General features: G+C 39.9%; 1 protein-coding gene across 10 annotated transcripts in view; it reads right to left on the minus strand.

The window, feature by feature from the left end:
* Nucleotides 1–16,998, minus strand: part of AMPH (amphiphysin) — a 121,784-nt gene that overhangs the window by 40,774 nt on the left and 64,012 nt on the right. For all 10 annotated transcript variants that reach the window (XM_042806404.1, XM_042806403.1, XM_042806401.1 and 7 more), the window contains exons 3-7: nt 12,131–12,185; nt 5,381–5,475; nt 2,714–2,809; nt 1,244–1,351; nt 765–850 (exon numbers count right to left, since the gene is read on the minus strand). In XM_042806404.1, coding sequence (XP_042662338.1) covers nt 765–850; nt 1,244–1,351; nt 2,714–2,809; nt 5,381–5,475; nt 12,131–12,185 — 440 coding nt within the window. The remainder of the gene's footprint in view (nt 1–764; nt 851–1,243; nt 1,352–2,713; nt 2,810–5,380; nt 5,476–12,130; nt 12,186–16,998) is intronic.

Consider the following 16,998-nt stretch of genomic DNA (forward strand, 5'->3'; position numbering starts at 1 on the left):
AGTTGCTTATTTTTCTACTGCTTTTGTTCTCCTGCTCATTTTGTCTGCATTTTTCTGTATAAACACAATTTGTGATTAAATATCTCAGCTGAATGATCCATGCCATCAAATGCTTTTACATCGCAGATATAGTCAGTGCAAAACTGTGAAATGTGTATTCTGATGTAGCAATAATGTCATTTTTCCCTTCTTCTACTGCTTCGGTAGTACCTCATAGGAACTGGAAACAACAATTTCCATAAAATATTTACACATTTGTAAGCATGTTTCAATACCTTTTACAGAAAAATGACCTATAAGTAGACCCACTGCAAATCTAGAAGAGCATGACTGCTCTGTACAGTTACTTTTGACAGTGGAAGCATTTGATCCTTTTTATTAACAAAGGGCTTTTTATTCTTGAAAGGATCAGGTATCCACCATCAAGCTGTCTGAGAAATGTTACGGAAGCAGTGGGTTGTAGTCACAATCTGCTGTTCTGTGCTCTGACACAGTTCTTCACCCATAAAATTGAGACCTTTTTGCACCTCAGAATGAAGACATGGTAACAATTAAGTGCCAAGATACACTGAAAGAAATAAGCATAAATACACTTAAAGTTAATTTTGGATCATTTGCCAGTATTTTCCCACTTATTATTTCAAAAAGATAATGGATGGGATCTTTGGAGAGCCATCAAACCATTTTCTATCAGCTCATTAAAACCCCCTGGTTCCCCTTCCTTACTCCTTTAGGGCTTCTAGACAGTATCTGCCTAGGCTTACCGTGACCACAGAGATGGCAATTCTTCTTGTAAATCAGTGTTAAACTCTTCAAACACTTTCTGTGCTTTCTGAAATTCTTCCTCTGCCTAAAACAAAATTAAACAGGGTGACTTCTGCAATCACTATGACATAGCAAAACCTGCCAAAATTGGTTTCGTGCATTTTTTTGGTGGGCCTTTTACAATTTTTATTAGCAAAGGATGTGACCCAGTCCGACACCATGTAGGCCAACACAGGACTTGCTCTCCCCCTCAGACTCATCAAGGGAGAAAGTCAGGGCTCAAATGTAACTCATTCCTGAAGGAGGCTGAGCGTGCCCTCCACATGCACCAAAATACTCAATACACATTTATGCTGAAGGATATAATTATTTCCATTTCTGAGAGAAGAAAGAGAAACTTTGTGCTCTGTCTCTGCACAGAAATAAATGCCACCCGACCTCCCTAAGTTGTCTGCCAGCATCCTTCTGGTTGTGCTACCTTGGTAATCCTGCCTTCGTCTTTTCTTTTAGAGCTCTGCAGGGCTTCTAGGTGATGCCTTGCACTGTCGTAGTCCACTAGCTTTCTGCTTCGTTTTGCAATGCGAGTCTGTACAGGGGTAGAAATTAAAGTCAGCACAAATAGCACCTTTTTGGAAGCTATTTTACCTATGTTGTCATTTAAGGTTTTGACATGTTTTATTCTCCCTTATCTGCTGTTCATATCTGAACTACTACATCATGCAAGAACATGGACATGATAAAAGAGACAAACTAATCATCTTATTTTACATAAGGAATCCATTTACAGATGGTTTGGAAGGGTTTTTTGTGGGTGTAGAGCTTACAGGCCTTAGAAGTGAGATATCAATGTTATGCAAGACTTTTCTCATCCTCCAGAATAAGTGGACCTGTTAAACTCATGGTAACACCGTTTTTTCCCCTTATATATGGCGCTAAAGTTTAATAAATAATTAACGTAATTTTTTCATAGAGTTGGAAAAATGCTTAAAATACACTGCTCAGTATAGTTGCTCTGACACATAAGTAAAATAATTGGAGTTCACCATACAATAGGAATTCTAATTTATCTGCTATCATTCTTTTAAAACTAAACAATAAACCTTTGATATACACTGACTTTACAAAGCTATATATTATATGTAAATTCCACATGCTGAAAGGGCCTAAGTGCAGTTTGATTTAAAAGCAAATTTGAGACTGAAAGTCAGTAATGTTGGGATTTTTAAACTGTTTTTTCTTTAGTCCCTGATGTAAATGACAATGGGCATGACTGCATGATACCTCCTCAGTTATAAACCATCACAAAGAGTTTGCAGCTATGTCCACACAGTCACATTCAAATATGAAAGTATTTACCTCTCACTTGTAATGATTCTTTATCCCCACACATTTCATTTAGCAAACATCTCCCTGGACTGTACACTAGACAGGCATCTGGGAGACTCTAGAATCTGCACAGAAGTCTCTCCTGATGTGCATTACAAAACCTCTTTACAACTAATTAGAAGACAGGAACCATGGCTTAGTTAAGAGAAAGATATTTGGATACCCACAGGTGCATCTAGCCAATAACAAAAGGCCTGCTTTCCATGTTGTAATTTGTCTGGTATTTTAACAGCAGAAGAGCTTAATGTGTCCCTGTTGAAGTTGGTGAGAATTATCTCATAACAAATCAATAGGAGCAGGAAAAAACATAGAAGTTTTATCTACAAAAGCTAATTTATTTTCAAGTACTACTGGGTAAAAAATATTTTTGCCCACTTGGAAATCAGTGCAGCCTAATGTCAAGGATTTACTTACAGAACAACATCTTTTACACTGCAGAAGAGAATGACTTCCACCTCCCCCCCTTTTTTAATTTTTCGTTGGTTGTAATCTCATCTTCTATTTATTTAATGACTCAACAGTAATTTTACAAATTGTCCTTTATAGGAAATCATTACTGTACTTTGATATCAGGAAATTGTCCTAGATATGTATCCAAGGTCAACAACGACCCATCCACCAGTTTTTGATGGAAGTCTTCCCAAAGTTCATCACATTTCTGTAAAGGTAGAAAAGAGAAAAATGGGCTGAGTAGTTTAACTCCACTCCAAACCCAGGAGAAATGCAAATGTTATTGATAAAGATTAACCCTTCTGAAGTTCTAAAACATTCTTTATGACAATAAACCAGAGTGCAGTTATGAGGTAAATCAAAAGGAATACCCTGACATTGCAAGTTTTAATTCACAACAAAAGAAGATTTAGCTTAATAACTATTTTGTGTTTTCCTTCTTTCAAATAGTAACTGCTTTGTGAAAATACAGATATTACAGTTTCAAGGTCTTCCTCAGGGTTTCAGGTCTCTGAGGGCCAACACAGAATCTGAAGATGCCCTAGGTCTTACACCTAAGTATGTTCACTGATGATGAACCTTTCTTATAGGGAAAAGAAGTATCACTGAAAAGAGAATAATAAATAAAATAAAGGGAAAAACAAAGTGGGCTTCCCATCAATTACAAGGATTTGTAAGCTTAGCTTTGCTTGGTCATTTAGAAAATAAAAGCTGTGGAGATCGACCCTAAGAAATGTCTTTCCATCCCATATTTTTTTTCCAATAAGATACATTTGATGAAATGGCCAATGCACAGACAAGAACTCTACCTCACACTGCTAGAGAACTGGGATGCCAGATATGAAACCTGACAACATCAGCAGGCAAAATAGACAAAATCCTCCCTCCAGAAGCTACAGTGCTTTTCCCCAGTCCCCTCTGCAGCGCTGCAGTAGTCACCAAGCGACTTGCCTTTTAGTTTTCTGTTTTTTATGAAAGTTAATCGTGGCTGATGTGACAAAGACCCCATGGGGACCAGGGTGAGATTCCTTGCCAGAAGCGAATCCTGTTACATAGAGATATGGTGCTCGAGGTTCTGGGTTCTCAGCTGAACAAGTCACGAGCCTGTGTTGAACATCCCGATCCACCTTTTCTTTGTGCTTTTCAAAAATCACTGAACTCCCTCCTTTGATGGGAGGGAGGCTAGAGGGGGTGATCTATTCCCTAGTGTTTGTTTTTTTCATGAGCTACTATAAGACATATTATAAATGCTGTGTGATGCCATCATTCAGTTCATTCATTTCCTACCCTAACAGAGCCCCTAATGAATTATTACAATCTATTAATCATGCTTAAAAGAAATATCTCATTTATTAACACAATATTTAATCACAGTGGTCTACAAAGCAGCACAGCACTAGATCATAGCAAGCAACTGTCAGTCTTGTGCATTTGCCTTTGCATCTTGCTGAAACATATTTCAGACAAATTAAAATTGTGGAGGTTCTCTGAAAGCTAATGGGCTCAAAAACATGGCTGAAGCCATCCTTTAAACCATCATCTTTCCTACCACATTGAATAAGGTCATTTAGGTGGGTCCTTTTTAGGATAATCATTTATATCCTGGACTGCACAAATATATCATTCTTTTTTACTCTAGGCTGAGGGATGCATAAATCTCTATTTGTAATTATATAGGGAAAAAAATAAAGAGCAGAGGTTGTGTAATACTGTCCACGAGTCTCTTATTAAGAAACTTGTCTAATGTTTAACCCCATATCTAGTACAGATTAAGAGCCAGATTTGGTCCTTTCATACACAAGTACAAATTTCCGAGTGTAAAATCAAATAGTCTACAGATACAAGATGGGATGCTACAGCAAGACTCAGCAGGAGATCTTCCAGCTGTTTAAACTAAAACAATTTAAATGGTATGGTATTTTAACTTAAACAGTTGGGAAGTTGGGTGCTTTTAAAATCAAAAACATGTCATGCCTTCAGCAGTAGAGAATGGCAGAGGAAGGTAGCCATCGAGAAGAAAAGAAATCATTAGGCAGGTTTGGGAAGACTGTTCTGTCTTCCAGTTTCTTGTTCGTTATATTATCCAGGAGGCCCTGCAAACTGAATGCCAGGTGGTTAAAAGCTGCACTGATAACAGTTTGCACTTTCTTGTCACCACTAGCACATCTGCTGACAGGCTTCCCCCAGAAATAGGGCTGTTTAAGCAGGGGATTCAGACCACCTCAAGTCAAACTCCTGCAGCATCCTCTAGAAAAGCCTATTCTTCTCTACTCACTAGAGGAAGCTAAAAAGGCTAAAATGAATAGTGCCCGCAGCCTAATTTGCCCTTAAATGCCAGATTCTTGTCAGAGAGAGGTGAGTGTCCCATCCGATACCCTGTTTAGTGCCACTGGCTCAACAGTTGTTACACAGCACACAAGGATAAACAGATCTGATAATTTTTAGCATTCAATTGAATTGAGAATCCTGACAGGAAAACTGAATGTAAGATACCTTGTACAAACTTGTCAATCAGTTGCTATCAGGACCGATTCTGCTCACGCTGATGTTGACCTCAGTGGGAGCTTATGTCAGCTAGTTTGTAAATCAGACATTGCAAATGTGGCATCTGGTCAGCAGGAGGTGCATTTCACAAACCCAGTAATTTCTATGCTCAGAAAACAGGATTTAACATGCAATGAAGAATTAAGAGAAAGTTCAGTTGTCCACTTCTCCTCAACAGCTCAGATTAATCCATTTGCAGCCAAAATACATTTTTTCCTCTTTCCACACATCTTACCTCTCCAATCATTTTCACATCTTCTCGTCCGTACCAATCTGGCTCGTACACTTCATGAAGAGACTCTGTAAGCTTCTTTGAGGCATCTTGCATCCCTGTAATGAGACAGAAGGAGGAACATGTAACTGCTAACTACAAGAAACAGTTGCTAAAGATCTCTATTTTGACCCACATGTACCTCCTATATTATTCCCTCTGGCATGCTGGAATACTGTTTTCAAGAGCTGATACATAAACCTTTATTTTCACCCAGCTCTCCGAGGTTAATGAGAAATGTCCCTCACAGAAGGATTACCCCATATTTATATGGAAGAAAAAAGTTTCTATCAGACTAGGGATTCCATTTTCCATTCTGAACATGAATAACAAATCAGAGGGTAGTCCTGCCCACTAAAGACACATAATACCCAACTGAAAGACTATCACTGAAAAGACAATCAACTAGCCTTTGGTTATCCTCAGCTCTTCCACCCTGCAGAACAGTTTCCTATCTGGTCCATAACAATGCCCACCAGCATGGAAGAGGAGGCATTTCCAGGGTGGCACAGTTAAAATGTCAGACATTTACGGGAATTGCTGGTTATAAGAATGGACTTAGGAGAAAAGCTGGAAGAGGTCTGCGCTAAATAAAAGTGCTCCCCAGAATAGAGGAGGTCAAACACAGGTAGAACACATCTCAGGATTTCTCTGTTCCTTGTCCTCAATGATATCTAAATAAAAGCTTTCATGTGTAAAGTGAGAGGGTTGAGCTTGTTATTCTTGTGCCCACAGTAATGATGGCAACCCTAAAGGTATGTTCATAATGAAGCAAAGGGCTGGCAAGAGCTGAGACAGCGTCCAGGGAAAAGAGATGCCTGAACCTGAGGAGAGTGCTGTAATGGACCTGGTTTTATGAAGAATGATTATCTTGTATGCTCACCCAGCAGGTTTAGAAGTATGTGGAGCCCAGAGTCTATTTATACCTGCAGCGGGGTAGTGTCTACAGAGGAGTGTGTGAAGCCAAACGGCATCAGTCACCTTTGGAGCTCCTGCTACCATGGGTGAAATGACAACAGGGACTATTCATGGTTATCACTCTGTAATCCACAGGGGAGCTGGCTTAAATGTAAAGTAGCTTCAATGATATTATGAGAAAGAGCCCAAATCTGTCAAAATGTGACACCATTTTGACTCAGTGAATAAATTACTGCCCTCAGTGAAGGCACTGGGGTTTGCCTTTCCATTTTGACGGTGCACCAATACATTAGATGTTGAATATGGTTCTGAATCAAGTAAAACCAAAGTGATCTCACCTAACATGCTAAGAGTCAGTTCAGAATCAGTAATTTTTAAATGACAACTTCATTCCAATTTCTTTGCAAAATCTGAACAGCACTGCTAATTTTTAAACCTAGCATTAACTTTTTTAAAAAAAAAAACAAAACACATTTTTTTTTCCAGCCAAAGTCTGTTTATTGCAGCACATCTGTGCTATCTTGAAAATGTCTCTGGCGTGATCTTCAGATTTAACTCTTTAGTGGCTGAATCTAGGAATAACATCGATACTTCTGTCTTCTGCATGAAGAAGTGTTCAGGAGTGGAAGAGGAGAAGAGAATTCATTTGAAACTTGAATGTCTAGAAGAGCAGAGTTGACCTAGTCAGTAGCTATTCCACCATGAACTCCAAAACACACACTCGAATACAACAGGAAAGTAAATGCAGTAATGTGCACTTTCTAATATAAAAATGGTGGTCTATGGAATGGGTAGGATAGGAAAAAAAATATTAAAAAGCTGAAAGTAGATGGCTGTCCTCAGACGTTGGGTTCAAGGGAGAGAATGTCATGAGAAAGGGGGAGAACAAGTAGAGAGGAAACCCTGGTGTTCACAGGATATACACTTTCACCCATAAATCAAAAGGTGCTGAGCCAAAACAGAATATTTGATCTCTTCAGGGATTGTCTTGGGGATGCTTTTTAATGATAGAGCTCAGCTCAGAGAACTGGTGCAGCACAAGAACTTAAGATGCATTTTTTCCTTTTCTCCTTCGTGGTTAATGCTAAGGATGATGCACCACCAGCTAAGAAAGGGTTCCTAAATAAAGGGGCTTTTTTTTTCCTAGAATATGCCAAATGACAGTAACATACAGATAATCTTCACATATTTTTCCAGTCAGGACTCATTTAAAATCTTTAATGCCGCTGAAAATCAATCAGCTCAAGAGGTAAGGCAAAAGCAGCACGTGCTTAAGAAGGCTGCTCCTGTCCACTTGGGACGAACGCCCGGACCAGGAAGGTTTGCGCATCCCTGCTGGTGCTTGATCCTTTCTGATCCCTGAAGTTCTGCCCCCAGGCGTGCTGCGTGCTGGCCCTGCCACGCACGCCTCTGCGGCAGGCAGGCAACACAGCCGCCCGCTAATCCCTCCTGCCGCTTGCTCTCAGCTCCATCACAGACCAGGCCTGGGTAGAGGACCTGCTCCTGCACAGACCTTCTGAAGTACTATAGCGCTCGGGCATGTATCTGCTGAAGAGAGTAAGCAAAAGAGTCTTCATATCCCATGCTTGAGTCATATCAAAGTTGCACCAACTTTTGCACTTTTTTTTTTGGGCCTGAGGATCTGGTAATCCTCCATTCTACCACATTCCTGTAAAAAATATCAGTCAAATCCTGCCGCAGTGTGAGGCAAGTGGGCATTACAGCACTCAGCTGCTTCAGTCAGGGGCTTCAGTCTGAAATTTCCACTGGCCAAAACCACCTGTCCTACTCCCCTACTACTGCATTCACAATAAGTTTACTGCAACACCCCAAATAAGTACACAGGCAAATATCAATTCGGTGGCTTCCCATTCTTTTTCATGCCTGTGGGCATAAACTTAAAAAGTCCAATGTTTTTTTTTATTTGGCTGGTTTTCAAATAGGATTATTTCTTATGCACTGATATCTTTTATGCATTCATCAGCACTAAAGAGGATTAACATTTCAGCCACACTCTGCTGTTTTTAACTGCTATCACTGAGAAAGATAAGTTGTTTGAAGCAAGTCATTAAAGTACTAAGAAATATGAAAAGAATTTTTACTGCTGATGAACAGTTAGAAATTTACATTTAATACCAATTGTTTCATTTAGTATCATTTCTTCTTGGTAACTGGGTCACTTAATAACTACAAATGACAAAATAATTTAATCGCTTAGGAAAAATGATACTAAATAATCCAGTTACTGAAGTCTGAGGCCCCTGGATGAAATCATCCCTCCTTCTACAGGACAGAGCCCCAGTACCTGGAAACCCAAAGGACTCCCAGAGGCCCCCCACATGGTAGGGACCCTGGAGGTGGTGGTGCAGAGACACTCCCATTAAGCATCCTAGAGACAGCAGAGGGTAGGTGACTCTTTGCCATCACAATTCCAATGTACCCAAGCTCCCATGGAGATTGAGATTGGGCTGGGACTCCATGTTGGCTGTAGGACCTATATACTGTGGGGCTTCCCCATTCCCCAGCAGGGAAATCTAGGCTGAATCATGGAGAAAATTCTGTTTTCCTAATGGAGTGGGGCACCTCGGTCTGGATTTTAATATTTAATTATTTGAGTGGGGAAGAGAGCTTCATGTGAGGTTCTTCAGGGAAATGGCTTATCCCACCATAATGATTGGTTCTGTTATTGCTAGCTACCCATCAGTATTTCCACTGGAACAATTTAATGATTTCATAATTCATTATGAAATTCTACAGAAAGATGATGAATAGTTTTATTGCTTCTAAGAAATTACATGATTGATTTTAATATTTGTGTGTCTGGAGGGTATATGCAGTTCTGCCAGCCACAAACTGACAACTAGACAGCAAAGTTGCTTACAGATCTCCAAAATCTCCCCCTTCCCTTCCTGTAGACTGGCTAGTATTTCTCACTACATTAAGCCACCTGAAAAGTATGGTGCTTCTTTTTCATGATGCAGGATTCCTTTTTACCTCTGCCACTTTGCCACCTGCTTGCACACCCAGGTTTGTATCTCCTCATCTGCACTGGTAGTTGCAAAGAGCTCAGGGTAGAGAATGGGAGGTTGATTTAGGGTTTCTTTAACAATTGGCCCATAAAACCGTTTAAGTCACTTACAGCTCTCTAAAGCTTAAAAAAAAAAAAAATAAAATAATGAGGTAGAGAACCCAGATACACATTGCCAAGGAGACTGGAAAAGACAGAAGACTGACGCATGAGATGACTATAGCTATGGGGGACAGTACACAGTCTTGTCAGTACAACCACCACTGATACATAGCAGACGTTAAACTATCGTGCATGTGAAATAAAACAGCACATAAAAGCCATTCACAAGTTCAACAGCTTTATGACACTGCTCCTCCGAGTCCTTGAGTAGCCAGCAGTAAAGATCAAGATCCATCTAAGACTAAGAAGCGCCTCTGAGTGAGAGGAGTCAGAATACAGCAAGAATTCTTCTAAGAATGTGTGATACTAAGCCTCAAGCTGTCAAGCACATTAAAATGAAGGGATAGAGCATCATTGGAAGGCTCAATTGACTATTCCTTGCTTAAATTGTGCCTGGATCTTGTACTTCCAACTTCCAATATCCAGTCACTCAAAAGGCATGCAGTAAAATGAAACCTATTACTGGAGTTCACAACATACCAGCTTCACAAAACGCTTTGAGTTAAAGTTAGCTATCTTATCAGTTCTTGAAACCCATTAAAATGAACTGCTTTCCTCACACCTTAAGAGTACAAGGATGTTAAATGTGTTATTTTCCAGTGATACGATCAACCTTTTTTCCTGCAAAGTAAGCCCCTGATGACAGGGTGCCTCCAAGGCTCAGATGTCCTAGGTGTAGAATCCAGTGCCCAAATATCAGGGTTCCCATGCTTTTGTGCATAGCCACCCCAAAATCTTTTAATGATGGCAGTCCTTCAAACAATAGCAACAAAGAGACTGTAGCAGTTGCTGGATCTGCTTTTGCCATTCAAAATCTGGAAAGGTCTTTGCCACTACTGAGCTAGTCAGCTTTGGGGAAGCCTCAGCCACAGCTGTGTATTATGGACTGTCTCAGGCTCTCCTCTCAGTCCACAGCATGAAGGCATGCCAACATGCGTGCCAAGGATGCCCACTGGTGGCTTGTTGGCTTTGGAGAATAACATTTTTAAGGCTTCTGCAAGCTGCTTATGACTGGGTCTTTTCTAAGACATGAAGATAATGAGATGTCAGCAAACACTTTCATTCTCAGTAAGAAAGTCAGTCCAAATTATTTTCAAATATGGACTTGCAGGCTGAAACGAGAGAAGGATGGTGAACTGAAAAGCATGGCTAAAAAGACAAAACTTGCACAATGAAAAATCTCACACCGAGTTAAAAACAAAACTTGGTGCAAAGAGTATCCCAATAGACAGTAAACCAGCAAAAAGAACACCAATGCACAAAGTACTAGGAAAAGATGGGAAGGAGAGAAAGAAAATGAATCATGGAGAGGAGGATTGTTGTCACCAACTCGGAAATCAAAGCAGCATGTAAACAGTCAGCCTACGTGACAGAAAAGCCATCTGGCCAACAAACAGCCTCATCACGCTGCTTCTGATTACCCATCTGATAATGGGTGTGGGGAAGGGATCTGTGGCAAGATAAGAAAGTAAAATCAGCATCCAATGGGTCCCCAAAAATGACTAATCTGGAATTTTCTCTAAGAACCAAAGACATTGTACAAATCCCTACAAGGCAAAATATCTTTTGTCTGGTACAGGATTTTCCTTGCCCAGCCCAGCTAGCAAACAATAGATGGTCAAAGACATTAAGCTACTGCTTTGCTCCCCATTTTACAATTCCCATTAAAAAGAGCTTTCTTCCCTGCCCGTCAACAGCTGCTGAAGCATCATTATGACACAGGAATTTTCTAGGGATGGTAATACTTGTTTGTAATGTTTTCCCTACTGGACTGAAGCCAGGTTAAAAATATATACACACACGTATATATTTATCACACAGAAATATATATATATATGTATATTTTTATCTCAAGATGCCATTACTGTCTATCAGTCACCAGCTCTTATTCTCTTCCCTTTAGCACCTGGCCTCCAACTCCTCCAAATAGAAGTGGCATGACAAAGAGAACAGTCTGCATATGGTGCTAAACTGAGTGTTCTGGATTTACAAATGTCCAGTTGGTTTTACATAGCTATTTACTTTGTCTCTGATATTTAAGCACTGACCAATGAGATTCTGATACTTGGATTTTCAATATAGTATCAAAAAAGATCACATTTGATTTTTAAACTTTAAAAAAAAATGGATTAAGCAGTCAAATACATAAGAAAACACATAATTTCAGGGAGCGTGGTTTTGGAGGGAGATCATCACCCAACTAGTAATACCCAGAAATGCTACAGTTGTGGAGGTCAAGCAATCCCTTGCCTTGCATGGGGTATTCCATATTCTAACATTTGCAAAGACACGTAACAAGATGCGTAAATGTTGTGGGTGCTCAAAATGCATGCAACGTGAGAAGATGGGGAGCAGTCGTGCATACAAAGACAGCCACGGATGAGCTGTGCATGCAAGACTGTACACACAAGAGTTGACATTGAAGGTGCAGAATCCCTAGCAACAGGCTAAAGAGCCTCTGCCACATCCATAGCAGAAATGTGGACTACTAATGACAAAAGCAGTATTACTCATATTTGTCTTTGCACACCTTAAACAAGCTTATTTGTTTCAGCTTTGTTAGAAAGTTTGCTTTATGAAAACATGACGCAAAACTTAAAAATCACCTTTGATGGCTGCTAAGTAGCCTCTCAGTTCTCTCTGGAGCCTGGAACCCTCTGCCTGAAAAATTAAAAACAAAGAAAAGCAAGGAAGTGAAAACACATTTCAGTTATGTTATTGAAATTACATTTCAGTTTTGTTATTGAAAACACATTTCAGTTATATTATTGAAAACACATTTCAGTTATATTTTATGCCTTAAAACATGCATAGAGTATGTCAAACAACTACAAAAAGTAATTTCAGCAGCTATCTGACAAAAAATGTCACATGTTACAAGCGCAAGTCCATACAGAAAAGGTGGCCTGGCCGAAATGCTATGTATACTGTACTCCCTAGGCTAAAATTTCTGGGTGTATTTTATCAGTCATCTGCACAGGGAAGAACTCCAGCCAAAGAAAGACAGGTATATTTTATGGCCGAAGTCCAGTTAAAGTCAGCGTGGCTGATGTCCTAAACTGAAACACAAAGAAGTATAATGAAGAATGGTGTACCTCCACTGGAAACCACTCACATGAGGCCAGTCTAAACTTGCAGAAAATCCATGCCCTTACATAAATGGCTTACTACTTTTGCAAATAGTTTTCCAAGCATTTTAACATTTTAATATTTTGTGAGCAAATATCTACTAAAACCCAATAGCATTAGTTATTTTGTTTAGCTTGGCTACTGCATCTTGCAGTCTGCTGTGAAATCTCAACTGTTTCTTTGGCAAACACATCTAAGTGATCTTTATTTATCTTATACCAACAGCCTTTGAAAAACTCAGAATAGACAAAACAAAATGGGTTGCTTTACTTTATCTCCCACTATACCACATGTTGGACTTCACAGCCCCTAGGATTTGCAATAAAATCTGTGCTACGCTATAACACATACTTTATTGCTAAGAAGCTGTTGTCCAGGACACCTTCAATAGCCTGAAGATTTTAGAAACACTCCACATTTATCAGTTCCTAATATCTTTCAAATTATTTATTTAAGCAGTTGGAAACTACAGGAATATCAGCCTGCAGTCACATTTTCTCACATACAGCTACACCATATGGAAAAATCTGCTGCAAAATATAACTGACTGCTTTGGAGTTTCTCTCATATTTTTCATGTGAAAGCCAGAACCTAAAAGGGTGCATGTGTGAATACTTTAGAAGACAGAGTCTCAACTAGTATAAGCTGTTATAACTCCACTTAAGTCAAAGGAACTTCAGATGTCAGTAAAGGATTTACCATCAGTGATAGTGATACTCAGAGGATTCAGACACAGGGGATTATGAGAAATTCAGGTTGAAAGGGACCATCTGGGGCTTAGAATCCATCTACCTGCAGCCACACTAAATCCAAATAGTGGTTCTCAAAATATACTCACTTTCCTCACCAGTACACACATTGCAATGCACATTACATCCAAACTCACTTGCCTCTCCCAGCTCTCTGCAGGGAACTGAAGGCCTTTAGAACTGGATCAACCCCCCCCCAAATTGCAATGCACTGTAAGAAGAGAGCAACTGATTTAAGGTTCTGGAAATATTAAAGAATTTTAAAAGTAAAAATGCCTAAGTGGGCTTAGAAAGCAGACTGAATTCACTTTACAGATTCAGTGAACAGAAGGTTGCTTCTACACTGATTTGATCTGAAGGGAAACTCCTTTTTGAACCTAAATCCATTAATCAACTAAATTCTGAGCACAGGAATAAACCCACCAGGGTGATATCTGAGAAGCTGCTGAGTAACAGCAAGAGCGCAGGAACACCCAGCCCACCAGTCTGTCTCTGATTTGGAACCGTATTCGATGCTCCAAGGAGAGGCAAAGCCTTCCTTTCCTTTGGGATCAAAGCTTCTTATCAAAGCAGGGGCCAGACAGGCACAGGCTGAGTAATTAGCGGATTAAACCTCAGGCTTGATTACTTACAACACAATAGAAAGTTCTGAAAGTAGTGGTAGCTTGATGTTGGGTCCCTTAAGAAAACATATACGTGTACAACTTAATACTGTTTAGTAAAAAGTACTACCCTAACACATCATAACAACACATTTTATCATCCTACATAACATGGTAACATCCTAACACACTTCAGAAGGTGACATTTTTCTACTTGTTTCTGTGCTAGAATGGGAGGCAGAGAGATGACAGAAGTTATCTGCTTTCCACAGAGCAAGGCATTAAGTGAACAACGCTGCCACAGAGGAAAGGAGATTGAACCCAGGGGCAGAATTACTCGCTCTTGGATCTGATGAGCAGTATCTGTAAACATGGGGCAGAAAGAGGAGGGCAGCTCCCCTTTTATGCACGGCAGTCTCCTTCTGGGAGGATCCCTGGTACTCTGGGAAGTCACATGAAGGTAAAGAAATTATCTCTCCAGTTTATATCTTCTTTGGCCTGAGCGCTTGTGGTGAAAATGAGAAGTAGATGGAGCAACTTGATTCTTCATCATGGTCCAGCTGAACAGATGCCCATATAACAACATTTTTTAGTTATTAAAGAATTTCTGATGTTTCAGGAGCAACAAACCACAGCTGGAAGGCTCAGAACCCTGTTAGCTGTCCTCATGTCCAGAAAAAGGTTTATATTTACTCACACACATGCCATTTTGTCACTAGGACTAACCAGCACACCACAAATGGCATGTCTGGGACACACAGTGCTCAAACACCATGTTCGTAGCTGTACTGCTGTGTAGTTTTATGACTGGTACCCTAAACCACTATGAGATCTGCTGTGGTTGGTTAGCGTTGTGCATCGTCAACAACTGCTGCTCAGGAAAATGTATAAGAAAAAGTCAAAGCAGTAAAATATGATGCAAATATTTTGTCACATGTACTGTTATGAATTCTGGAAATTCATTCAAAAGAATAATTTTAACAAGCATCTCCCTCATTATTAACAGGTCAAAAACCACTGAAATATATAAACAGCATAGAGCCATACGAATTTTCCCTCATTAGCAGATGAATGATGACACGTGACATTAAAGTATCCATAGTCAAGGGCCAGCTCCCACTGAATATGAGAGAGAATCTCTCAGTTTCAATGGCAACAGAATTAGACCTTTCAATAAAATAGAAATAAAAACTTGCATAAAAAATCCTCAGCCCCGTGAATTCTGCAAAACGTGACTCTGGTCTACACATTTCACTACAGTAAACTCACTATTAGTAAAGCTACACTAATTAACATTCACAGGATGATGAAAATGCTGCATTGTTGGCTCCTCACATCTTGCAAACTATGACATACAGGTTCCAAAACCCACTGTGTTAAAGATTGCCACATATTTAATATTGCCCCTTTCCGATGTTTACTGATACACTCTTTCTCCTTTCTGGTCTATCAGATGAAAGCATCTGGTGGATCTGAAACCACTGATCCAAGTATCTTCATTAAGGCCATCAATTTTGTTAATTGAGATGCAGCTTACTAAAGGAGAATGAAAAGTAGGTGTCATTTTGCAGATGTTGTGCTCCTATGAAAAGAGATTTCCCAAGAGAGCACTGATGTTTCCTTTATCATTTCATAATTTCTTTTATTTGTTCTACATGAGACATCAAAATGAGTCAGAGTTTCATAATATGCAGGAAAACTCCAGAGAGAATTCTCAATAGCATACTTAATGGCAAACTTCTCACAACCAGGTTGTTTGATAACAGCAGGCATGTTCTCACCAGCCTCCAGCACCAGAAATCAGTGCTCTGAGCTCACTTGGTCAAATTCAACATACCAATTATCAGAAATCTGTCATGCAAGCCTGTTAAACTGCACATAAGAGTGAGGGAGGCATGCTAACAACCCAAAACAACATCCCTCATTAGGAAAATTGACACAGCTCTCCACAGTGATGTCCCAAACAATAACTTGTTGCTCTGAACACAGTAGCACACAGTCAGTGTCACTGTCAGATCCCCTTTCCTACTCACTGGTCTTAATACATGGTCAGTATTCTGCAGCTGGTAAAGATTTGTGCACCCAGATAAGGAGGCTCAGTGTTTCAGGGTCTTGTCATCTACAGCCAGAGGCATTAAGCCTTTTCAGTACTGCTGATTCTTGTGTGGTTTTAGTTTTGGTTTTCTTTTCAAATAATAGTATTTAAGCATAGCTTAGCACTGGAATTAAGACAGAGAGGCACAACATGGTTGGCTGTAAGACTGACAAGACCTGCAAAAACTTAATGACTAAAACCATAGAAAACATGGTTTGTGTCTTACCAATTTTTGCTTCTTGAGGCTTTAAGAAAAGCGTTGCTTCCACTCAGAAATTAAAGGCCACCTTGCCTCCACAGAAGCTGGAATTGGATGACCTATTTGCCAGGCATCATTTATTCAGAGCTTTCCAGGCAGAACAGAAGAGTTTGATTTTTCTATTATGTCACATACAGGATGTAAACACAATACATCTTTACAGGAAAGGCCAGCACAGCATGTGCTTGATAGCAAAAACAAATAAATCCCTCCACTTTAGTGAGAGTCAAGAGCACTGTCAATGCTGAACCTGGAGCATAGGTTAATTAATAACCTGCCCCACAGAAATGCAAACCAAATCATTATTAATGCAGCTCTAAGTCTAATACTGGAACTTTGTCATTCCACTGCTAAGACATCAAGGAAATAGCACCACGTTAGTGGTGACTTGCAGTAGCCAGGTGAGAAATCTCTGTGCCTGCAGTGATGCTTAATGAATTAACCCCTTTACTGAGCCAAGGGTCTCTGTTTCACACAAGGACTGAACAGAAAATACCTGGCACCCTCCTTAAATGAAATTCCAACCTTCTTGCCTCACAACTAAACCTCTCCTTCTCCAAGCTAGGATCCTACTTTCATACCTATTACATCATCCTACAAGCATACTCGTGGCCTCAAAGCAGGGCCCAGACTAATGGTT

Source organism: Tyto alba, unplaced genomic scaffold (genome assembly GCF_018691265.1).
Source record: "Tyto alba isolate M040663 unplaced genomic scaffold, T.alba_DEE_v4.0 Super-Scaffold_46, whole genome shotgun sequence".
Lineage (NCBI taxonomy): Eukaryota > Metazoa > Chordata > Aves > Strigiformes > Tytonidae > Tyto > Tyto alba.